This window comes from Panthera uncia, chromosome B1, assembly GCF_023721935.1.
Source record: "Panthera uncia isolate 11264 chromosome B1, Puncia_PCG_1.0, whole genome shotgun sequence".
NCBI lineage: Eukaryota > Metazoa > Chordata > Mammalia > Carnivora > Felidae > Panthera > Panthera uncia.
This window is the reverse complement of record NC_064811.1, coordinates 58,006,256-58,032,533: the sequence shown is the minus strand read 5'-3', so window position 1 is coordinate 58,032,533 and position 26,278 is coordinate 58,006,256. Positions and strand designations below refer to the sequence as shown.

The following is a 26,278-nucleotide window of genomic DNA, read 5'->3' as shown; positions in this document are numbered from 1 at the left end:
ATCAGTTTATTCCTCTAATTTTTATTGAATCTGCATTATGCAGCAGGTTATGTTAAATGCCAAGAGATATACATAGACTTCTTTTTTTTTTAATTTTTTTTTAACATTTATTGATTTTTGAGAGACAGAGAGAGATAGAGCATGAGCAGGGGAGGGGGATAGAGAGAGAGAGGGAGACACAGAATCCAAAGCAGTCTCCAGGCTCTGAACTGTTTGTTACACAGAGCCCGATGCGGGGCTCAAACTCACAAACTGTGAGACCATGACCTGAGCCGAAGTTGGATGCTCAACCAACTGAGCCACCCAGGTGCCCCGAGATATACAGACTTCTAATTGATGCCCTGTCTGGTGAGAAACACTATCTAGTTGGAGACAGAGATATATAAATGAACCGATACCATTAAATGGGCCTGCTCTCAAGAGTCAGAACCATGTGTATTCAAATTCCAGGCCTAAGATTCAGATTTTACGTTTCAAATGGATATAAAATCTACTATAATTATAATAAAATGTGAATGCTATAATAATTTAAGTTCAAAGAGTGAAGGGGCATCAGGAAAAGAAGTGAGCCACTTAATGCAGGGAAGTTTCCTCAAAGAAGGTGAGTTGAATTAAATGAGTTGAGTTGAGTGAATTGAGTTGAGTTGAGTTGAATTGAGTTGAATTGAGTTGAGTTGAGTGAGTTGAGTTGAATTAAACAGATAAAGAAGACAGAGAAAGACATCCCAGGTAGAAGGAAAAAGCATACATAAAGAAGCATGGTGTGTTAAGGAATAATATGAAGTTCAAACTGATTAGAATCTTGAAGGGAGGGGCGAGTTAGTAGCTCAGCTGGTCAAGCATCTGACTCTTGATCTCGGCTCAGGTCATGATCTCATGGTTCATGGGACTGAGCTCCACATGGGGCTCGGCGCTGATAGTATAGAACCTGCTCAGGATTCTCTCTCTTCCTCTCTCTCTCTCTGCCCCTCCCCTGTTCTCTCTAAATAAATAATTGAACTTAAAAAAAAAGAATCTTGGAGGGAAAGTGAAAAAGATACACAAAAGATAATCACTTTATAAAGTGACTGAAGAGGAGCAAAGAAAGATTTAGGTGAGAAGGATGGGTAGAAATTGTGTGATTCAAGGTGTAATGTCCATATATGCCACACATCTGGTATAACGCAGTGGTCATTACACTGTCAGCCACCCTTCGGAAATCGAATTCCTAAAATGTTGGCAATATTGATAAAAAAAGAATTACTGGACCCATGTTGTTCGACTCCAGGTGAATCCCTTCATATTTTATTCCATATTAATAATGTCCTCTGGGTTTATGCAATACCAGCATGGGCCCATGTGAAGTATACTCATTTATCACTTAAGATTTAGAGTAATGAATAGAGAAGCGATACTTACATATTTGTTTATTGTACAGTCAGTGCACATGAAGTTTCTTCCTAATGTGCAGACAGCCTATCTTCCTGTTCAGATCCAGGTATCATCTCTTTGTTGGTACTATCTTCTTTATTGTCAAATGCATCTCATTCTTGGCTAATTTTATATCTGCCATCTCAAGAGTAAGGTAGTGATGTTGTTATTATTCACAATGTGATGGCTCCTTGGAGCCTATTTGTATTGAAACAAATAAATCTTCTTGCCTCTGTACTTCTCAATTGTCATTTACTTAATGTGATATTGGTTACATCATTATTCGTGGTGATGCATCATTCATCATGTCACTGTGAATTCTGCCTTCCAATGATTCTCTTGAATGTTACTGTGCTTCATTGATGACAATCACAAGTGCAAGTCTCTGGTCATCTTAAATCGATCATTATGACTTTCTTAGCACAAACATAGATCAGCACATCTTCCACCCGTATTTTCTACGGAACTCTTATTATATCATAATCACTGCATTTCTAGAATGTGATCTCTTTCAATGTTAACTGTGTTCTGGTTTCAACACACAGCCACCAATAAGGACGATAGGTGAGGGTTCTGTGGTGAAGAAAGGAAAGTTATTCCATTTCTGCAAGGGATATTTGGCAGGGTGTAAAACCAACCCTAGGGAGCATGACATAACCAAATTGACAGAGACAAGAGAGGATGTCAAGTGGAAGGGCCCAGTAGCATTGCAGAGCAACTGTCTCCAGAGCACTTGGAATAGATAGACATGTCCACCTCTGAAGACGACATGGCTTGATGTGGAGTGTTTGAAGGGATTGGAGTGACCATCCTGGGTGTCCATGGAAGGGAATACGTAAAGGACACCTGTCACCACCCACCATCTTTGTGTACTGCAGACAGAGACTGCCCTGTTGGAACACAAACAAAAAAAAGCTACTGGGTGGGCCCACACATGTAGCTCAAGCCAAAAGTCAGTCAACCTCCCAACCCTAAATTCGTCTTGTGTCCAGTGTGAGTGAGTCACCCAAAACTCACCAGTCACAACCTCACTGAAGAGGGTAGGAGAAAAATGGAACTGACTAAATAACTTTGAAAAATAAGGTATTGACTGGAAATTATAAGTTGTATATACACAGTACTCTAGTTGGTAAATGTGTTTCATATGGAGATATAGGCCAATAAATTTGAAACTCCTTCATACGTATCCTGGTGTTGAACAAATAAGTAAACACATGGTAGATAATGGGAGCCAAGTTTCTCCCTATCAAAGAGGGAAGTAACAAATATGAGGAAGAGAAAGACTTGAGTGAACTTTACAGTTCTGGAGTAGTCAGAGACATCAGTACGAACTCATATGTACATAGATAGGTGATAAATGATGATAGATAGATAGATAGATAACAGATGATACAGAAATAATTACAGGTATGTGTGTATACATGTGTTAGTATACACACCTACATTTCTTAGCTCTGTTCCCTGAAAGAGTCTAGAAGCAGTGATACGTCACTAACAGCAATTGCAACCAGTACTCAGATCATTGTCTAAATACCATTATCTGTGAAATAGAACCAGGGTTCCTTGAAGAAATGGCTGTTTTCCAGGTCTGGGGGAAGGGAAAATAATAAGATGGGCCTGGAGTGTCTCAAAGTGCCAGAAAGTAGTGTTCAAAAAACAAAGTACGGTGGCATATCAAAGGGACCCAAAAGCCAACTGAAAGAACTCACAAAGGCCAAAGCTGAAATAATTTGAGTAACAAAGTAAATAATGTAACATTGAATTATAACCCAAAGTACAAAGCAAATATACATGAATTCATATATAAAGTGAATGAATAAATTAATAAAGTGACAAATCTTTCTTACAGAAGAATTCTAAATAATACCTGTCAATACTCGCACTTCCAGGAGCTTCATCCTCTCCCTCCCTCATTTTAAGTGTAGACTAGATTCAGTGACTGGCTTCCAAAAAGACAGTATGTAAAGGGAAAAATAACTTTACAACGGAGTAATCTGGCAAACGCTACCTCAAACAAGTGCTTGATCTTAACATCCCTGGTAATAAATCATACAGATACCATGTGTTCCCTGATATGGTATGAAGAGCACTTCACACACACACACACACACACACACACACATGCACACACATGCACACACAAACACACACACACACATACATCACTGTGTCTGCACCGTTCTGGTGGCCCCATCAGGTACACTGTGCAGCAAAGAGCACACTGCAACAACTATCCAGCCTGAATGATGTGCTTTCCAGGCTGCCCTCTCAGAAACAGAGCCGGCCTTGGGCTCCTGGACCACACAGGCTCAAATGTCTGAATTCCCTGGGGGAATCTGACACCTTGGGAAGCAGGGAAGCCAGACTCTGGGAGTTCAATGTTTCATAGGGTCTTTTCCGAAAGTCTGAAGTCCTCCTTCAGTGTCAAGGTGGCAATGCCATCCAGACAGGGCCCCCAGACTTTATCCCGTGTGGGTTCAGTTCTATGAAAACATCTTATTCAAAATTTCTAGATCTGCCTCCTGGGCCTTTGATGGGCCAGTGCCTACCATCTCCACTTCTCCCCTTCTGGGCTCTCTCCCACCTTTGTGATGATTACTTCCAGTGTGGAAAAGTATTTGATACAGTCAGTGATGAGGCTAAAGTGGTGGGTGAGAATGGGTAGGGATAGGGAGGTGGGGGACTATGGAATGAAACATTCCAGAAATGGAAGGATCCGTTTTTAACTTGGTACTAAAATCTTTTGTAAGCTTCATACTTATAATGAAACTATAAAGTAACATTATTAGGGACACAATAAGCAAGTTGTGGATGGCATGTACATATGAAACCAATTCTATAAAAATTCCTAAAGCACAATAAAACTAATAAGGCTATAAATGACTTTAGGTATGTAAATTCATTTTAAAAAGTATATAAATTCATAGATAATTTCTGGTATCCGTGGTTGCCTCTGGGAACAGGGATAAGGGGTTAGGTATTGAGTATAACATCTCAATTTTTACAAGAACATTTTACTTTCCAATTCTTGCACTCCCTTACTCCTATATATCTGGCTCACTCTCTCTTGTACTTTTGTCCAGATCTTCTGTCCCCTCCCCCAACAGTGCTTCTCCAAACTGCTTAAACTTCTTACACTTCATGTATTGTCATCGTAAACTGCCTTAAATCTCTATCTAGCCTGTTTTTTTTTTTCAGTTCAATTAGCCATCCTTATAATTACCTCTAACTTCTTTGTCCCTCACATTTCTTAGTCCTCGGAGTACTGAAAAGCCATGTTCTCATGGCTTTGCCCATACTAGTTTTCATTTTTTCATTCAGAATGATCATAATGTTAAAATATTGCTTTGAATGTTTATAATCCATGACTCAAGAGAATATTCATGTTTCTTTTCATCAATTAGCCCCCAAAGAACAAGACTAAAGTGCGAAAAGAGAGGCCAGTGGGACTTGTACAGAACCTACAAAAATTTTCAAGATAGCGATTCATCTGTGAAACATAACAGCCTCGGACAATTATGTTAGATTATTTTCATTTTTTATTAATTACAGCACAGAGAAAAAGGGCAAAATGTTTAAAGAAATGTGTGTTTTCTAGACAGGGTGTTGGTTTTGCACCAACAGAAAAGAAAAACAGATGAATAAGCTCTAGATCTTCATTTCTCTTATTCTCGGGGCAGGCTGAAAAAACGAAAAGACAGATATAAATACTGTTAGTAAAATGGCATGTGTTTGACAAACCTATTCAAGTGAATAGTAAATTGCTTAGATTGCCTTCCTGCAATTTCTACCAATGAAAGCCCTTCAGCCTGTCCTGGACTCTTGATTCTTCTGTTGGGCTGGTGGAGAGGACACACCGATAAGTGTTGTAAAGTCCTCACTTCATCACTGATGTCATAAGCTCCTCAGGCTTCAAGGTCCCAGGTTTCATCATCCTTCCTCAGGGTCACTTACTTAACTCTTGCTTGTTACCTACGTTAATGACCAACAAAACAAGTGCCTTCTCAAAGTAATACCTTTCAGAAGAAATTCTTGCCACTTAGCAATAAAACAAATCACGTTTTGAAAAGGTCAAATTTACAGAGATACAAAGTTACTTCCTCATCCGAATGCACAATATGTAGGTATTATCAAGTGGGCAGAGAGTAAGTGACAACCAAGTAGAGGTGGTAGGCCTTACAGTCAGTTTGGAAAATATGAAAATAAATTCATGTTAGAAAATAGTTGGACAATTTGTTTTAAAAAAAAAAGGGGAGTTGAGGGGTGCCGGGGTGGCTCAGTTGGTTGAGCATCCAACTCTTGATCCCACTCATGATCCCAGGGTGGTGGGACCAAGCTCTCTGTAAGACTCCATGATGAGTGTGGAGCTTGCTTAAGGCTCTCTCTCTCTCTCTCTCTCTCCTCTCTCTCCTCTCTCTCTCTCTCTCTCTCTCTCTCTCTCTCTCTATCCCTCTGCCCCTCCTCTGCTTACTCTCTCAGTCTAAAATAAAATGAAATAAATAAATAAATAAATAAATAAATAAATGATTTACAAATTAAAAAAGAGAGTTGATTCTATTTTTTAATTTTCCCCCAAATATTACAACCCAAATCACCGAAACATGTTGATGTTTAAACATTTAAATTTTGAAGTGCACCTTAGTAGCAAATTAATCACTATAAAGTGCAAGTTCACGTACAGTAGATCTATCATATTCTCCAATGAAATTAATTTGTTACTGGGCTATTAGGTTGCACCATGTGAAATCATTACTATGCAATTGGTTTTTATCTTTAAAAAATGCATTTGCGTATGGTCCAGCCTAATACCTAAGTACCCCACTGCTGAGCCATCATTTGGTTTAGTGATTCTTTCCACTATGTCATAATAGGTCAGAACAGGACAGTGGTTAATTCTCAAGCTTTGGTTTGGATTTTGAATTGTGGCTCCACCTCTCACTAGCTGGGTGGTCCTTGGGTAAATTATGGAAACTATGCTGTGATCTGTGCCTTCATTTTCTCATCTGTGAAATAGGAAAAATAATGACACTCAATTCAGACAACTATTGTGAGAATTAAATAAATTAATATATATATAGGTCTTAGAACAGTGATTGGCACTGGCCTATATGGCTCTTGGTAAATAGAAACCTTTGCTATTTTAAAAATAACTATTATAATTACTTTTTAAAAAAAAATAATGCAAAGTATAGTTACCTGAGATGTTGTGATTGTGTTGTTTTAGGCTAAGGCAGCTTGAGTTGTAGCAACAAGTTTTGGACCCTAAATAAAGAAAAATGACAGATTTGGGGAAAATATTAGCGTCACTATTAGGATAAAAAATTAACATTTATACAGCCTTTTGTGATTACAAACTAATTTTACATGCATCACATTCTTTAATTCCAGTTTAGTACTAGAATATCTACAAGGAAGCTTACTGACATCCACTGTTCCCAAAGGAATAAAAACATTACTGTCAAGTCATAGAGGGAAACAGTAAATATAAACTTCCCCCATTAACCTGTAAAATCAAACTCAGATTCAACCAAGTTACAAACCAGCATTTTTCAAGAACATGTTTAAATAAATTAGTGTTCTGGCTTCATGCTATCTCTACCAAAGACTTGAGCCTCACAAATATCTATCTATATTCATAAATATCACAACTTTGGAAACAGAACAAATACTGTAAACATTTCCCAATATGCTCCAGTGAGGCAGGAGATAAAACAAAAACAAGAGCTATTTAAGTAATTTTGTTGGGTAATTGTATGTGGAATAAGATTCTGATCCTAAATGTACAGAGTATCCCTAAGATAGATGAAGCCCTAAGCCCTCGCCTGATCGAACACAACAACAAAGGAAATCGGCCATATGAAAATGAAGAAAGTCCAGCACCTCCTCAGCAAAGCAGGCCTCCTTGTCTTCAGCTGCGCAGCACTTGTCTACAAAGCTTCCAAAATCCCCCATGACAGTTTTCAGTTGTTCATCTGTTGCCTTGGGCTTGTGTTTCAACAGCTCAACAAGTGCACTGCATTTGAATGAAAACAAACCAAGAAAGATAAAAATCAGAAAAAAGTTTACTCACATAAAGAAAAATGGAGATGGAAGGAGAGTGGGAGATGTAGGCTTCCACTTATGGAATGGATAAGTCACAGGAATAAAAGATGACAGCTTAGAGAATACAGTCATTGGTATTGTAACAGTGTTGTGTGGTGACAGAGGGGAGCTAGACTTGTGGTGAGGACAGCAGAATGCATAGACTTGTAAAATCACTATGTTGTACACCTGAAACTAATGTAACATTGCATGTCAACTACACTTCAATTAAAAAAAAAGGAAAAAGAAAAATGGAGATGGTAAAGATAGCTGTATTATTGTTTATAAGTCTTGGAGTGAGGCAATTCTGAGCTTGAGGCCCAGGCTTACCACAATAAGCTTTAATATTCTCATTTGCATAATGAGAATAAAATCTTCCTTCCTAGGGTTGGTGGAAGGATCAAATGAGATAATCAATGTAAATTGCTCAGCACATCTAGTGTCAATAAATCTCAATAAATCAATAGATCTCTTTACCGTAAATGTCTAGAAAGGATAGGTCATTGCATTTTTACATTCTTCACATTTTAGAAGTTATACAATATTGAATTGAATTTTATAGTGATTTAAGAGCTAAAACTGATCCTTAAAAGTTTAATTGTCTTGTTGGACTTCATCTAAAAAGTTTCTAAGAATCTTTATATTTGGTCTGTGAAATTTACTCCATTCAGTTAATACTGGGAAGGCCATCAGTAATAAAACTAATCAAACTTCTGGGAGGTGATGGTTCCCTTTCACTGACATCTGCAGAGATAATAGTACTAGAGAGAGAGTCACATGGGTACGATAAGTTTTGCAATATTACTTGTAAATCTATGGCTATGATTAGAACCTCGAGAGATGATAGCAACTTTATGGTGCTAAATGTCATGCACTTTTAACTCCTGTGACATCAATAGGACATCAAGCCTCAGAACTCATTTTTCTAGATGGTTTCCACCCAAGTTCCATTCTCAAAAGTTACATCTTGGGGATTTGCCTTGTCTGTTGGCTGCCATAGAACAAACTTAAAATAGCCATTCATGCCTAGAAATAAATTCACCAATTCTTTCTACTAACTAACTTGCTCTTTGCACAAATATATCAGTTAACTGTTCATCTTTTTCTACTGGACTCATCTTAAAACATTATTCCACTGCAGCTTTTATCCACAAGATTATTCTGAATGATTTGTAGGCAAGATTGTAATATAGAGGTTTTTTGCTAGGAAAACAAAAAGCTATCCATTTTATTCTTGACACTTTAATCAGCTTACTAAGGCCAACACTTAATTAAATACTCTTTTCTAAGGAATATAATCACTGCTTCAGAAAAAGTTACTCATTTCAATTTACAATTCTCACTCTCAAAATGATAAATGCTTACAGTAATGAAACACTACTCACGATTGTTTCTTGATTTGTTTCTCAGCCTCAGGAAGTGTGCATAAATCTGCATGGAAGGTGAATGTTTCAGCACTAAATTCTTTGGGAACATATGTTTCATCGACTTGCAGAGCAGAAAAGCATGGTCGTCTGTTCACCAAGGACTCTGTGCAGCATTTGGTAACTCTCTCGCTCACAGGGGTCTTCTCATGCAACACACACAACCGGTTCAGGACCACGGACAGCTAAAGAACAGGTGGAAGAGCAAAAATTGAAAAAGCATAATAAAAGTTTTCCATGAACCTCTACTTTCCAATGGACGAAAAAACATGTTATATATTAACTAGCAAGACTGAATCCAAGGTTGATTTGAGGTAGCGATTTGCTTATCTTTAGAACTACAAGTAATAAGAGACTTTTTAAAGTATTTTCTCCTTTAAATATGTCTACATTTTAAGAATTATTCACTTGAGAAAATAATGATTAAAATAATTTGATGTGAGTCCTGATATATGTGTTGGAGTGGGAAGGAAACAGTCTTATACTTTAAAAAAAGACCCCAAAGATTAAGAAAGATTTTTAAATGCCAGGGGAAACATTGAAAACTCATGGAATTTTTTTCAAAACAAGTTATCATTTTGGGGATCTTATACAAATTCTCACTGTGATGGCCTGGGTAATATAAGTGGCCAAGTCCTGGCGGCCACTACCACACACATACACACATGTGCATGCAAGCACATGTAGTCCACCCTGCTTCTGAAAGTTAGCTTTGTCAATGTCTAACGGCAAAAATTCATCACGCTTAACTTATTGTACTTAAAAGACTCACATAGTCTTCAGCACAGGACAGTCTTTCTGATTCAGGATGCGTACAACACTTGCTGCCCACTTTTCCTAGGCTTCTTGAGACCTCCACGAGAGTTGGAGTTGACACTTGAGGTACTTTCTTGGTGTAACGAACTAAGAGCCTGAAACAAAATAATCCATGTGTTTTCAGCCAGGCAAGAAACTGTCTTTCTCAAACACAGCAGGTCAAACAAAGAACACTTAGCCAAAACCAACAAAATGACTTTCTGTTCATAAAATTATCTCCATATCCAGGTCAGTGGAATAGCATGGGGGAGGACCTTGTCCTGAGTAACTAGGTAAGCCTATCTTTGATTCCACCTGTGCTGTATACTCTTAAGAAAGTGACTGACCTTATTAGAATTCGGTGACACTAGTATATTTATTAATTGCTTCTTTCTTTCAATAAAACCTACTGACTGCTTAATATATATCAGCCTTGTGCTAAATTTGAAAGATATGTATAAATTTTCTCATCTATAAAATGGGAGAAACTATACCTGACTCAATAGGGATGGTATAAGTATTAAATTAAAATTTTTAAAAAGCACGCAATCAACCTGCCACGATATCTAGCACATCGTAATCATTTACTCAGAATTCCAATCACCACTGAAAGTCATATATGACTATAATCTACTAAAAGGAAGAGACTATACCTGGTTCATTGTTGTTGTTATCCCTAATACCCATAGTTAGAAGAGTGCTAACATAAATATCTACTGAATGATGTGTCTCTTCTTGTCTTTAGCTCCATAGATAAGGCTCTAGTAGATCAGGACATTTGTCCATCGGCTTATATATTACTTCTTGAGCTACTATCATTCAAAGCCTACCATTTCCTCCTTTGTAAAGCATCACTGTATTTTGTTTGCCCATAAGCTATTCTTTAACCTTCAAGGGGCATCCTCAGCTCCTATATTCCAAGATGTGGTATTTTCCTTTCCAATCTCAAGAGACCAATTTTTTAAACCACACTCAAACATAGGATTCTCCATCCCATTAACCATTTTCTGTCTCCTCCTCCAGTTTTTCTTTATGGAGAGAGATGAGAAATATATACTGTATTTTCGTGATTAAAATCTCTATGATAAATTGTATCTATATTAAGTTTTAATAAATTACAAATTGATCAAGAAAATAATCAGCCGATAAACAAAAATACATACGCATTTTGGAAGCCATATTCTCCAAGTTTTTCAAAAAGTTCACAGTTTGTTTTGACTAAATTGTGAGGCTCTTCCACAAGAGGTTTAAATTCATCAAACTGAAAGAGAACAGAATTGTGTTGACAGAATTCTGCCTTAGGACCATACGAAGGTTGCTTTTCATCCTTCTAGGCAGAAAGAGATCCTTCCACCCTTTGCCCAAAGTCATTAATTAGATCTTTGATGCCAAATCTATTACAATATGTTCAAACTATTTATTTTATTTGGTGAGACTGTATAGTAAAAGGGATTAAGAAACTCAGGCTCTGGTGTGCTACTGCTGGTTTTTGAGCCAGGCCACTTGACCCATTTTCTAACTATGTAACTTTACTTTCCATATCCAAGGTTCAGAACCCTTACCTCTACAATAGGGATGAAAAAAAAAAAAAGAAAAGAAAAGAAAAATAAGAGAAAAAAAGAAAAATAAATAAACAAAATGGGGATGAAGATGGTATTCACCTCAGAGAATTGTTCTATAAACCACCTGAGTTAATACAATTAAAACAGTACCTGGAAGATAATAAAAGCTCAATAAATGATGGCTACGACTTTATGTATCATTATCATTAAACCATATCTCTAGTTGGATTCTGAGCTCCCTGAGATAAGAGATTTTACCTTGGTCAAGGACTCCAGTATGGTACTTGGCATAGAGTAGGTTCTTGGTAGAGCAAAGAATGACTTTTCTTTGATTCTGAAGTTTGGAAACCACTATATGTGCCAGGAGTGCTAACTATCTTAAACATGTTACAATCTGTTGGGGATGGCTAAATATGGCAAAAATCCTCCAGAACAGGTTTTCTCTCCTTACATAAATTCTTGTAAGACAATTCCCAAACTTTTTCCAAAAATTTTGAAAATATTCTAGGTGAATAGATCTCACAGTCTTCCTTAAGATGCCAATTCTTTTTTTAAGGAATATAAAACTATTTATTAACCACTGTTTACCAGCATTTACAATAAAGTAAACAATGTACAGCTGGATAACATTCTAAGACTCTACTTCTTGATATTTGATCAATCTTGGAATCCGGTTAACTATATATCTAAGTCCCTTAATTGACATTAATATTTATCTTATTTTGTTCCCAGGAACACAAAAAAGAAAAAAGCATGGTCAAGATTTTTTTGAAATTAGAGGTTGCACCCTCTAGATCTTTCCCTTCTAGCCTATTCTAAGTCTTATTAGCCATCTATTTTTCCTATAATGTTTAAGAGCACAGAATTAAAGCCATGTCAAGAAAAGATATAAGTTGCACTATTTAACAATTTACATTCTTGCATTATTTTTCTTTCTCATTATGAAGGATCACCAGCCAGACAGCTCCATTTTTTTTCCCTTGAGAAACCTACCACATGGGCATAGCAAGTAGGAGGATCATCGGTGGCACAGCACTTCTCTAGAGTGGCTTCATATTCCTTGGCAAGTCTCAGTAGCAATGAGACAGAGTATTCAGGGTGCCTTCTTGAGTATTCATACAAAAACCTAATTCAGATGAAAATAAAATAGATTTAATTGGACGAATGAGCAAGACAAATCACCTAACTAGCCTCAAGAGTAACTCATATCCCAAAGATCTGAGTTCGACTAGACCCCATGCAAGGAAGGTTAATGACTAAGAGTCTGGGGTTCAGAACTAAAGCTACCTGCATTCAAATCCTGGCTATGTCACCTATTTTACTATATCACCTTAAGCAACTTATTAAAACTATTACAGACTTAGCTGCCTTCTCTGTAGAATGCAGATAATAACAGCACCTATCTCACAAGGTGGGTTGCAAGAAATGCATGACATTATCAATGCAAAGCATACCCTGTCTGGCACATATTAAATGTTTGATGAGTGACCCCTGTTTTTATTATGTACTTTTTTTATAATTTGGACTATATCTCAAAAAGGTTATGATAGATAAATAGAGATATATTCTTAATTGTTTCTTTTTCCCCACTGCATGAATAAAATCTTTAATCTTTACATAAAATACATAGTGCACATTACACTGTTATAATCCAACAACAGAAATGCAAAGTCTAACACCCCACTTACTGACTATATGTAATCATTTATTTTGTCACAGAATTTCATGCTGCCCTGCCATGCTACTGTTATTTCTGGTCTGTTCAACCAAGTATAAAGCAGACTTTATGAACAACCAAATATAAAGCAGATTCCAACTTCTCTTTATATTTTTTTATATAGATAGATAAATGGTAGATAGATAAATAGATACGGATATACAGAGATATAAAGATGTATTATGTATATTCACACATATGTATTGTAGTAAGTTCAAGAAATGCTCTTTGAATGAACAATATGTGTATAATTTATGTATATACAAATGTTCCTAGAGGTATTTCCAGAAATATCCCTGAGGAGAAAAGGAATGGAATGGGGGCAAGGATAGAAACTTTTACTACTTCCCTCCTCTTCCCTATTCTCTGTTGATTGAGTTTTTACCATAAGTATGTATTCGTTTATAATAACTTTTTAAAACTAATTAACTTTTTCCAAAAAAAAAAAAAACTTAAAAACTAGAAGAGGGAAGGATTAAGAAGTATTGTAGACAACACAGAAATTGTAGCAATGCCAAAGGAAAGCCTAGTATCTCTTCCTGTATCTTGAGACCATAGAAAAACTGTGGAGGGATTATTCTTTATCCACTTACGTGCCCAGGAACACATCCTTTGCCTCCTGATAGTTCTTGCAAACTTCCTTATCTTCAACAAAATCAGCAGCTAATGGGGACAGGTCAGCAGGCAACTCATCTCTTTCCGCCTCGCTGATGCAATGGGATTTTTCCAACACAGGCTTACCACAGCATTCCTTCAGCTTAGTGGAGATTGAATCTTGATTTTCACATATATACTTGGCAAGATCCGCCTGTAAGCAGGTTGATAAAAATTTTTCAATGTAAATTGACATCACTACACTTTCTCCTCAGACCTTTATTATGTTGGCAAAACATCTTTATTGTATTCTAAGACCATACACATACCAACATGCCTTCCATGAACACTTTCAGTCTGCGCTCCCAAGACTAGAGACTCGGATAGAATTACTAAAATATTTCCACTTGATTACAAAAGACCGGTCAGTAACAGGGGCCCATATTGGTTACCATTAATTTTATATTTCTACCACTAAGGCATTTAAATTTTTAAATTAAAACTCAGTACTATTTTTCCAAATATTTCCCTCAAATTAAGTACAGGCATTTTGAAACCAGATAACTAAATAAAATGTGAGATATTTTTGAAAAACTAGTCAAGACCATAGTCACAGTTTCTATTTACACATGTAAAATATTTGCCTTAAATTTTCCAGAAAGTATCCTGAGAGATTAGGATTCTGGTATTTGGTCATATTTTCAGTTTGGGGAAAAGAGATCTCATGCTAAATATTTGCATAGTTAACAAAGATGGTTAACTAAGAGAATATAGAGGGGCAAAAAATTACATAATTTCCAAAGATCTCTTTAGCAACTAGCCCTTCTCCAATTCCACCCACCTCCCAAAAAAGTTTTCTTTGAAATCTACCTTTCTACCAGCTGTCCTACTTCAGTGTAAGCCTTTGTTCTCAGAATATGACTGAAAGGGTTACAAATTAGGGAATGCGTTTATCAGATCATTTCATGAGTGAGGTGGCCAGGTTTAAATAAACGACAACAACAAAAAAGTACCATAAGGCAGGCAAAGAATTGAGCAGATTGTGCATAGAAAACAATCTCAACCCACTGTCAGCTTCACCAATAATACTGAGCAAATTCATACTACCAACTGAACCATGTGTGTTAGCAAAGAGTATACTTTACCCTGTCATCTGCACATTCAAGCAGGTCACCATGGCAGCATTCCTTGTGGATTTTGGCAAGATCTGTCACTAACTTGGAAATCTCTGCAAAGTCAGCCTTGGGAAATTTCTGGCTCAGACGAGCTACTGACCTAAGAAGAAAATTTCCCATCCAAACATTAATAACATGCAATATTTTATGTGAAATCACTAGGAAAATACTACTTGAACCAAGAACATTCAGGACAAAATAGCATAAAGAAATAATTTGTAAAATTTGTTGGTTCTTTTTTTTTTTAATGCTAGTTCTGAACCACACGGTTATCTTAGGACAAAATGTTTCTTTAGGGCAGAATTAGCCATTTTAAGAGTGTGTGTGTTGGATAGAAGTCCAGCCATTCATAAAAACAAAAATCAAGAAGAGATTCTAAAAGAGGCAACATAAGGGACACCAGGCTGGCTCAGTCAGAAGAGTTTGTGACTCTTGATCTCAGTGTTGTAAATTCAAGTCCTGCGCTGGGTGTAGAGATCACTTAAAATCTTTAAAAAACAAAGTGAAATAAAATAGGCAACATGTGGAGAAGCATCAAGTTTGGAGCCCAGACCTGGTTTCTCAATCTGGCTTTATCACTTATTAGAAGTGGGACTCTAGGCAAGACTCAGCCTCTACCCAGTCACAACAGCATGCTAAATTGCAGGACTGATGTGAGGATTAAGTTAGTTGATCCATGCAAAAACATTTTACAAACTGGAACATGCCACGCAAACTCCTGTTATCTTTTTTTTAATCAAGCTCCTTGACTTCTAAAGGTGTCTGAGAAAAAAGAAATTCATAACTTCTACAAAATGAGAGAATTTTGATTAAGCATACTTTCACCAAGAAATTGATCCAACACAGTGTCTAAACTCTATGACATGTAAAAGGCGAATATCCATATGCCTTCCCAAATCAAGTCAGAGTCTCCGAAATCTGTTCAAAGCTTCTTCTTCCCCCAGACCAATCACAGCCTGTTTAACTGTTTATCATTTCCTGTTGGGGTTGTTTTATTTACTGAGTTAGTTGATTTTGGTGGAGTGGTGGTAGACACGGCAGGCAAAGATAGCTCAAGTGATGGTATCTAGAGAGCTCGCAGAATGTCTATTATTTTCATTCCTCTCCTGTTGCCGTTGATTCATTGTTGACTACCATGTGAGGGATAGGGGAGAGGGGATTTCTCTTGGCTTAGAAACTGAAGAATGGGGGCACCTGGGTGGCTCAGTCGGTTAAGCGGCCGACTTAGGCTCAGGTCATGATCTCGCGGTCCGTGAGTTCGAGCCCCGCGCCGGGCTCTGTGCTGATAGCTCAGAGCCTGGAGCCTGTTTCAGATTCTGTGTCTCCCTCTCTCTGACCCTCCCCTGTTCATGCTCTGTCTCTCCCTGTCTCAAAAATAAATAAAACGTTAAAAAAAAAAAAAAGAAACTGAAGAATGTTCCTTCAACCAACGAAGTAATGTAAAAACAGAGGCCCCGACAAAAACCAAGTTTAAAATACCATGCTTTGGGGGCCCCTGGGTGGCTCAGCCGGTTAAGTGGCCGACTTCGGCTCAGGTCATGATCTCACAGTCCATGAGTTCGAGCCCCGCATCGGGCTCTGTGCTGACAGCTCAGAGCCTGGAGCCTGTTTCAGATTCTGTGTCTCCCTCTCTCTGACCCTCCCCTGTTCCTGCTCTGTCTCTCCCTGTCTCAAAAATAAATTAAAAAATGTTAAAAAAAATTTTTAAAAAATGAATAAATAAAATAAAATACCATGCTTTGAAAGCTCTTTCTCCGAATTTTTGGAGGCTGGCACACTTGAGTCTCTCTTTGGCAGATGAAGCCAGTACTTTTTCTCTCAAAGCATCAACCTGCAAAAAAGAAATGATTTGGGAAAAATTAGAAAAGGAAAATTCTACGCAAAACACCCCTTCATAAGTTCAGATGAGACTGTGCCACATGGAATTTTAAAGAGATCATTTACACCTAAATTCCCAAGTGCTTACTATTGGCAAATAGTTATTTTGCTATGGAGGAGGAGGACAATCAGTCTGGTCATAGCGTAAGCCTCTAGGTGGTTAAGAAACAGCATGGAGGCTTCACCAGGGAAAAGGGACCTGAAGGGAAATGTGGAGGCACAGAGTACACTAATATCCCAGGGAATACAATTTTTCTGACTTCTTAATTTCACTTACAATTGATCTCAACCCCTCCTCCACCAACTCTCACAACATCAATAAGCTCCTTAGAGAATACAGTCCATAATAAATATTTATGGAATGGGTGAATAAACCCAGCCTTCTAGAGGCAGTTGAATTCTCTGCTTCGAATTCCCTACCCAGTAGAAAAAAGGCTCGTGAAAAGATTAACAAAACTGTGGCCCCTTGCTGTGCAGTTTTACAGATGAGTTTCTGTATGTCACTGTAGTGACCCACGCCATAAAAGACGCAGGATATTTAGACACATACACAGTGATTTCCTCTATCAGATCCACCATGGCAAATCTGAGAAGGAGGAATGAGGAGGTCATAGGTCTTCCAAGAGGGTGAAAGATCTTTGGGGGAGTTACGAGCGAGGGAGGCTTTTCTGTCCATGTAAAGAAGTTTGTATCAGAGACAGGCGTTCCCTAAATCTAGCCATATGATGTGCAAAGTCTGAGGTTTGGTTATGAGTTGGCCCTCCTGTTCCGAGGAATACCTTTGGTGTCAGGCAGGCAGCTTTATCTGCAGCTTCGCAGCATTCTGTAAAAACTCCTTTGTATTCTTCGGCGTAGTAAAGGAGTTCTGGGGCATAAAAGTAAGGATGTCTTCTGGCAATTTCATATAAGTATCTATATGTTTAAAAAGAAAAACAGGCAGTCATGTTTCTGCAGCAAACAATATTACAGGAACAATTGTAATCAACAATCTCATCTAATTTACCAGTTAATCTCAATTTGCACACGATGACCTTGACTTTGTCATTCTGTAAGTCCATGAAAAGGCTAAACTTGTACATATAAATTATATATATATTTATATATGTATAAAGTTTTATATATATGTACACACATATACCCACACACATGTATAACATGGTTAAATTTTAGTAATATAATGTTTTTGACTAAAACAAAATCAGCTCTGAGAATAAATACATATCTTCATAATATTTTAACAGACCTCAATCTCAGTTTTTTATACAGAACATGTCCTGTTTTTTTTTTTTTTTTTTTTTTTAATTTTTCTTAACGTTTATTTATTTTTGAGACAGAGAGAGAGCATGAACGGGGGAGGGTCAGAGAGAGGGAGACACAGAATCTGAAACAGGCTCCAGGCTCTGAGCTGTCAGCACAGAGCCCGACGCGGGGCTCGAACTCACGGACCGTGAGATCATGACCTGAGCCGAAGTCGGACGCTTAACCGACTGAGCCACCCAGGCGCCCCGAACATGTCCTGTTTTAATGAACTCCAAAAGATCTTTGATCACATTTTTTTATCATGGAGAATTTTGTAGTATCAAATATAACTTCTTTGAAAATTATCATTAGAATGAAAGCTTCTAAGCCTTAATGCTGAAAATGTTTTTTATGGTAGCAATTGTTATCATAAGCCTTGATCTATTTCCTAATGTTTCATTTTGCAGCATAAAAATCTTATTACTTACTTTCCCAGGAACCTCTGTTCATTTTCGTGGAAGGCAGTGCACATGGCATCAGCCTCTGGGGTCACCAGCTGACCGAAGCCAGGATTGTCATCTTTGTGCTGCAGGAAGCATTCGTTTCTCTCAGGTTCTTTTTTCTCACAGCAATCAGCCATCTCACCATACTTGTCGCGAAGAGAGGCAACTGTACACAGTTTATCTCCAAAGAGTTCGTGCTAAATGGAAGAGAGCAGACTTCAAATCATGGGGAGGTACTTTGTTTTCTTTGCACCCAAAGAGCAGTCTAAAAAGTTTCATGTATCGGTAAACCTTGGTTAGGAAACCATGTAAATTTAACATCCACTTTTTTCCTCAGGTGTAGATAGTTTCCCAGGATTTGACCATCTATGTAATTTTTGCAGGAATTAGCCATCACATGATTACTGACAGTGAATAAAAAGGAAAGGCAACAAGACAATCAATGGCTTTAAGGAATGAACATTGCTCCTATTTCTACGGGCTACAAGCTGGAAGAGCTAATAAAAAAATCAAGGGAAAATAGTCTTGTAAGTAGTAGGTGAATTCACATGAGGAAAGAAAATACTCAGAGAGTTTCTCATTTGATCTGCTCTTTTCTGAGGGTCCAGCTTTTAAGTAGATGCCATTCAAAAACTGAAGAGTTACACAATTTACTGTTTATTAATTATTATATGAAAATATAGATCTTTTTTATTCTAGAAACATTTGTCTCAAAACACATTCCATTAAATGTATTCTTTCTGTCCCCCTTAATTTTTATCATGAAAGTAACTGGAACTCCAGGGAAAATAAACTGCTGAAGACAGAATTAATTTGCAAAGCAAATATATTTCTAGAAGTCATATTTAGAGTCCTAAGATCATGTTAAAAATATTGAGTTAAAGTACCGATTCTACCTGGAGGGGAAGATACATGGAAAGAAGGAAGTAAGAGAAGGGAAGCCTTCACTGATAAATAAAAACTGACCTTGCCCCCAGCAAGGTATATACAGATTGAATGGGGAAAGAAACAAACCTCTCCCTGTATTGAAGACCTACCTAGAAATACCACAAGTTCTAAGTTCTTCAAAATGAATAAATGCCCTGATTGTTTATTGTATGTAAAAATATGACTATCCCTAAAATGAGGACTATATACTTATACTATCATTTTACCCAAGTAACAAAATTGACACAGAAATCAGATGAGTGCCTTCTGAAGATAAAAAACATGCTCTCACTATTAGCCTCTATGATAGAAAGCACACTTCAGATTTTAAAAAGAGACTTTTACAAATAACAAATTTCCATTTAAATACACTATCACTAAAGAAGAAATAGAAGTTGGCAATGAAAAAGCAAAATAAGTCAGTCAGAGAAAGACAGATATCATATGATTTCACTCATATGTGGAATTTGAGAAACTCAACAGATGAACATAGGGGAAGGGAAGGTAAAAGAAGATAAAAACAGAGAGGGAGGCAAACCGTAAGAGACTCTTAAATACAGAGAACAAAGTGAGGGTTGATGGAAGGGAGGGGAGTGGGGGGATGGGTTAAATTCGTGATGGACATTACCGAGGTCACTTTTCAGGATGAGCACTGGGTGTCCTATGTAAGAGAAAAATCACTGGGTTCTACTCCTGAAGCCAAGACTACACTATATGTTAATTAGCTTGAATACAAATAATAAAGAAACAAATAAACTATCACTATTGTGTGTGGTCTTAATAAAGAAATGTTTTTAAACCTCTGGCTGTAGCTAGAACACCTCTGTTGTAGAAGAAACAAAAGCTAGCCTTGCTCTTGAGACTTGCTTACAAAGGAATAATTGAGGAAACCAAACTTGGATAGTTTCCTTTGAAATTATCAGGATTACCGAAAAGAAGAAATGATAGTCAAAATCAGAATGTACTTACAAGTGACTTTTCACAGTTGGCTGCTGACTGGTCAGCCACACATCCTTTTGCGAACTCAGTTACTTCATTCACTAATTTTACATGATCTTCAAATGGACACTGCTGGAGATACTGAGAAAAGGCAACCAGTACCCTGAAACAAAGGACATAGAAACATGAAACACGGTGAAATTTTAATATAAAGTAGTTTGCTATGCTAAACAACAAATCGTGTATCTGTATATGTTCTATATTTTATACAACTTACTATTAGCCAGAAAGTCTATCCACATCAGCTATTATCTGAAGCCATATGTGGCTGCCTAAGCAAAGAAGACATGTATTTATGCCATGTTTACATAGATGGGCACACATGTCAGCAGATGCACAAACAGAGCAGGCAAGCAAACTGTATTCTAAATAAGTCTAATTATGAGGACTAGGGACATTACATAGGCACTTTGTCTATTTAAAACACACACACAGGGGCACCTGGGTGGCTCAGTTGGTTAAGCATCCGACTTCGGCTCAGGTCATGATCTCGCAGTTTATGAGTTTGAGCCCCACGTGGGGCTCTGTGCTGACAGCTCAGAGCCTGGAGCCTGCTTCAGATTCTGTGTCTCCCTCTCTCTCTGCCCCTCCCCCCACTCACACTCTGTCTCTCTCTCCTTCAAAAATAAATAAACATTAAAAAAATTTAAAAAAATAAAAAAAATAAATAAATAAAACACACACACACACGTCTCTCATTTAATCAGACTGTAGCATGAAATTGACCTTTAAAACATAAACTATTTTCTCACTTTTTATTAGATTAAATAATTTTAAAATGGTCTCAAGAGCCACAGACCTATTTGCTAGGTAAAGGAATTTAGTAAGTGAGCACCAAAAGAAACCATACAATAAAGTCTTTCCCACCATGCAGGTTATGTAAGCATTCCAGAGGTACACTGTCCCATATAAGTAGCCAGTAGCCACATGTAACTGTATAGACTTAAATAAATTAAAATTAAATGCAACTTAAATTTTTGATCCTCAGTTGCACTTGCCACATTTAACACATTCAGTAGCCTCATGTGGCCAGTGGCTACCATATTGAACAGCACTGATATAAAATATTTCCATCAATGCACAAAATTCTATTGGATAGTATTGTTCTAGAGCCTGGACTCTGATGATATGGGAATATAAGATCTTTAGAATAATAACCAACTCTATTAGAAACTTTCAATTTGGCTCTTCAATATCTTAACTTACAGGCCTCTGAAATGTTCTTCTCCCAAATCATTGAACCGATGAGCAATCTCACTCTGATCTGAAAAGGAGAAAAGAAAAAAAAAGATTTGTTTACATTCTGAAGAAAACAACTTAGTTATAATGTTACTTTTTGTGTTTCTCTCCATGCAAATTAGACAGTCATTTGCTCCAAAACCTTGGCCTCTGATCCCTACAGAAAATCTGAGGATGATGGTGAACTATTTGTTCTGAATTAAAATGGAAGAGTTATTCTATCACCAAAGATACTATTTGAAAAATCATGAAAATTGTTAAATATTTATAGCTTTATATTCAAACTTGGATACGATCTAATGCTCCTGCAGTGTCCATTAAAAGCTACTGAAAGGACAGTCTGAAATGAAAAATATAAATTCTATTTATAAGATTAACAACACAGGTTTTGGGTTTTGTTTCTGTTTTGGGGTTTTTTCACATCTATACCTGTCTATCTATCTATCTATCTATCTATCTATCTATCTATCTATATCTCAACGTGCAGTACCTAGGCCTTTGGGAATGTGGAGCTATGAATTCTAACATTAAACTACATTCTGTGAAGTTGAAGTCACTCTCGGCTCCTTCATGTGCAGAAGGAAATTACAGCTACTAAACAATTCTCACCATTTTTTTCACCTAGGATGTTAGAAATATATTAATAAGATAACTTCCTAAGGGATCACAAATATAAAATACCATCACAGCCTGGAAATAAATGTTAACGGAAAACACTTCTTTAAAGATGCAGGGTTTTCTAAAACCATTCTTTTACTAGGAAAATAAAACAAAGGTTGAATAATAGGAAAATAGAATTCTTACGTGCTTCTCGACGAGTCAAGCCCCTGGAATAAGCAGAGCTAAAGAGGAGGAGGAGGGAAATAAAGGTTACCCACTTCATTGTGCCAAAGGCTTGTGGGGTTGATAGAAGAGAAAAGGTAGGACGAACAGAGGGAAATTAGCACTAATATACCTCTTTAACCAATAATTGTAGATTATTAACCAGACTCATCTTGGTACTTCATTGGCCCCCAACTGATTACAAAATTCATATTATTCTTGCCAAAAAAAAAAATCGTTTGACTAAATCCATTGCGTATGTTTGCCATCTGGAACTGTTTTTTCCACAAGACCTTGTCAATTCATTAGTTATGTAAAACATCAAGTTTTACATAAGACTTTAAATGATTTGTCCCTATTATTCATTACCATGTTCTTTATTTGTGATTTACCATTTGAATATTTTAATTTTTAATATGTGCAAAATTCTAACCAGATCGATGACTTAAATTAGAAATTAAGACTTACTAAAAGAGCTAAGCTTTGAACTGTATCTATTACTAACTCCAGCTATGTATTTATCATCAAGTAATGAAAAATTTACACACACACACGCACACATACACACACACAAGAGGGCTTCCATGTCATTCTCATTCTCCTGAAATGTTCTGTCTTAAAAAAAGTTGATGTTACCTCAGATGCAAGCTAAGAAAAAGCCACAGCCACAATAGCAACTAAAGTGGATGTCCAGAAGGTCTACATTCTTATCCCAGCTCTGGTCCACAAATGATTCAGGTCCTGTGGCAGGATATTTAGATGCATTGTAGGCATATCTCATAGAATTTTCAGTTAAGGAGACATGGGGAAGAAAATGGGCACAGTGACAGTAATGACAATCTTTGCCATAAAAATATACACAGGGCAGGTTGAGCCTTGATTAAACCTCTAGAGGTTATAAGAATCCTAAACCTTCACCAGGGATCACATTCTTTCCATCCCTGCTTCACACTTTTTTTCCTTTCTTCCTTTTAATAAAAAAAGTCACATGTTCTTCTTTAATGTTATTTTTATTTCAAAACAAATTTAACATTATGTCTGAAAACAAAGCAAACATGACTCTTCCCGCCCAAGATTCTGATCTCTACCTGTGAAGGGCTGTTCTATCTCTGCCCTTTTGCTTTAAAGATAAAGAACCTTGGGGCGCCTGGGTGGCGCAGTCGGTTAAGCGTCCGACTTCAGCCAGGTCACGATCTCGCGGTCTGTGAGTTTGAGCCCCGCGTCAGGCTCCAGGCTGATGGCTCGGAGCCTGGAGCCTGTTTCCCATTCTGTGTGTCTCCCTTTCTCTCTGCCCCTCCCCCGTTCATGCTCTGTCTCTCTCTGTCCCAAAAATAAATAAAAAACGTTGAAAAAAAATTTAAAAAAATAAATAAATAAAGATAAAGAACCACAAATTTCAACCAGTAGGAAAATTGACTTTGTCTGACACTACAAAGCAATAATTAGTTTCAAGCCAGTTATTTCACTTAATTAAATAACCAAGTCGATCAAAACTGGCAGTCAAGTGTCGTATGGCACACGGAGGCATAGAGACTAACAAACACCCCAAGAGACACCCCAAGAGAAGCATTACCTTTTTTATTCAGCCACATGATGAAAGGAATACACTTTCTATGATCATATTTTATTTTATGTCATTTTCAGGTATGGGTGCTATTTAAATAATCAAACACAGAAGAGGAGATCCTAGATAGGGAATAGGAGATAATAGGTAATAGATGATAGATACATAGATAGATGATAGATGGATAGGTACGGAGTTTTCTTAAGTAGCACCAGAGAGTGCTGAATAATGGAGCTATACTTATCTTTCACGCCACAGACAAAAAGAAATCAAAGAATATCTTCCTGTAGAATTATTCCCATTAGGATAGAAATGGAATAGAATAGACTAGAAAACCATTTTTAATTCCAAAAGCTTATATTAGAAAATTTAAAAAGAATACTATTTTATAACTTTCTAACTTTGTAAATAGAAAAAAATAATTTTTTTTGGTAAATTATATGTAATTTTTTTTGTCTTCCAAGAGAGTAAGCATCTTTTATTTGAAGTCAGGGTGCAACCCTAGCTTTTCTTTTCTATCAGTCCTTGAGGAAGGCTTGGTCAAACAGGCAGTCCTCATCATTGGATATAATTGTATTGCTAAATCACAAAAACAGGCCTTTGTCATACACACATACACTTTGTGCATGTTCTTTGATGTAACAAATGAAAATAATATTAGTCTCTCCATCTACTTTACACGGCAATACTATATTGTAATATGATGGTAAATATAGATCACAAAAGAAAAATCAAATTCATCATGGTTCTAGAAACTTAGAATTGATTTTCCCATATTTATAAAGACCTCATAACTTTCAAATATAAAATCGAAAATGCCTGAAAGAATTTGTCCTTACGGTACCAATATGGTGTTTCCATGGACGTATCCTTATGAGAAATTAGTAAATGGCTGAGAAATTAAAATATTTAATTCTTAACAGTATCTGCATGCTTAAAATACATCTTAATTAATAAGAAACACTTGAACATTTATATTTTGTGGATTCCCAAAGTAAGAATTCCTACATTTATCTTCTATTAGTTCTGCATGTACATTCTATATTGAAAGGAATAAAACCACATATTTGTTAGTTTTTCTAAATATTCTGTTCTTCAAGCTTTTAAACTCTTATGTTTAGTTAGTCATCAAAGGACTCTGGCATGGGAGTAAATGTAAATGTTTAAACCAAAAGTTATAAATATGGCTTACAGAATCTAGTTTCTAAGTAAATAGGAAACTAGCTCCAATGATTTTTAGACATTTTCCCATTTTTGTGGGAGAAGTTTAAAAAGAGAGTAGGTAAGAAAATTCCTTCATATGAAAAGAATAGTATACTGATCATTTAGAACAGGAAAAATAGCTTAGTTGAAATATAAATATACCTGGAAATTAAATCTAAGTCTTTATCCCTTTTCTTCTTTGTTTTGCTCTTTTTTTTTTTTTTTTTTTTTTTTTTTTTTACCAGATAGAAATGGAAGTTTTGAAGCACATGAAACAACTCTTTGGACCAGTCCCTCACTTCCTTGTCACCTTCATCATAACCTTAAACCTATGTATACCTTTCTACTACCCTCTGGGATTCCTGAAGCTTCTCACCAAGTCATTCAAACCAAGTTTCCATCCATCTGGCCATCTTCTTAGTGCAGCCCTTATGCTGTTTCTTTCTGTAATAGATGACTACTACTGGATTACCTTCTCTTGAAATAAAGTGAGGCATGCATAACAATGTGGAAAACATCTCCAATAATAGCCTCAGTATTTTAACAGAAGCTTTCGAGAGACAAACACTTAAGTCATTCCAAAATATGAGAAATTTGGATCCATTTGGAGAGAAAATTGGAGACAGGGAAATCTTTTCATAACCTTCTTCCTACTATCCTGTGGACATATGCAGGTTCTAGCTGACACGAAGGGCCTGCACTGCTACATAAGGAGTATAGAAGAGTAGACAAGTGAAAGACCATGAAGCATCAAACTAACCAGTTGAAACATTTAACTGAGTTAATTTCTTATTCACTTGTGAAGAATACATTTCCCATTAGAAATTCAGAAAATTAATTTTCAAAATGTATAGACTTACACAGACATTTCTGAAGGCAAATTAAAAAATTGTAATCCAAATATCAATTGTCCCCTTATCTCCCTCCATAAGCCAATCCCCCCCCCCAAATACCCACTTGCATTAATGAGAAATACAGAATTTGCTGGAGATTTCATAGAAGACAAGGAGAACATTTATATTATAATAACCACACTACATAACTATCTTTGGCTTGTTCCATCTCTTAAGTCCCTCCCTCTCCAAAGCTCCCATGACAGAAGGGCCCCTATTTCTGCCTCTCCTCATGGTACACTGATCCTGTGGA

The 26,278-nt window shown here is 36.8% G+C and overlaps 1 protein-coding gene across 1 annotated transcript; it reads right to left on the bottom strand.

Moving 5' to 3' along the window:
- Positions 1 to 4,926: 4,926 nt before the first annotated feature.
- Positions 4,927 to 22,483, bottom strand: ALB (albumin). The gene is made up of 15 exons (XM_049630620.1): positions 22,348 to 22,483; positions 21,511 to 21,568; positions 20,275 to 20,407; positions 18,364 to 18,575; positions 17,416 to 17,548; positions 16,492 to 16,589; positions 14,729 to 14,858; positions 13,583 to 13,797; positions 12,266 to 12,398; positions 10,874 to 10,971; positions 9,688 to 9,826; positions 8,877 to 9,100; positions 7,291 to 7,423; positions 6,607 to 6,672; positions 4,927 to 5,091 (listed from the first exon to the last, which is right to left on the bottom strand). The coding sequence occupies exons 1-14, from the start codon at positions 22,424 to 22,426 to the stop codon at positions 6,631 to 6,633; spliced, it is 1,827 nt and encodes a 608-aa protein (XP_049486577.1). The 5' UTR covers positions 22,427 to 22,483; the 3' UTR covers positions 4,927 to 5,091; positions 6,607 to 6,630.
- Between the last annotated feature and the right edge of the window lie 3,795 nt (positions 22,484 to 26,278).

Coding starts and splice junctions, on each gene's coding strand:
- ALB (XM_049630620.1), bottom strand. CDS start 22,426: ATGAAGTGGGTAACCTTTATTTCCCTCCTCCTCCTCTTTAGCTCTGCT. Junction 17,549..18,363: donor GAACAGAGGTTCCTGGGAAA/GTAAGTAATAAG, acceptor TTAAACATATAG/ATACTTATATGAAATTGCCA. Junction 14,859..16,491: donor GAAAGAGCTTTCAAAGCATG/GTATTTTATTTT, acceptor TTTTCTTCTTAG/GTCAGTAGCTCGTCTGAGCC.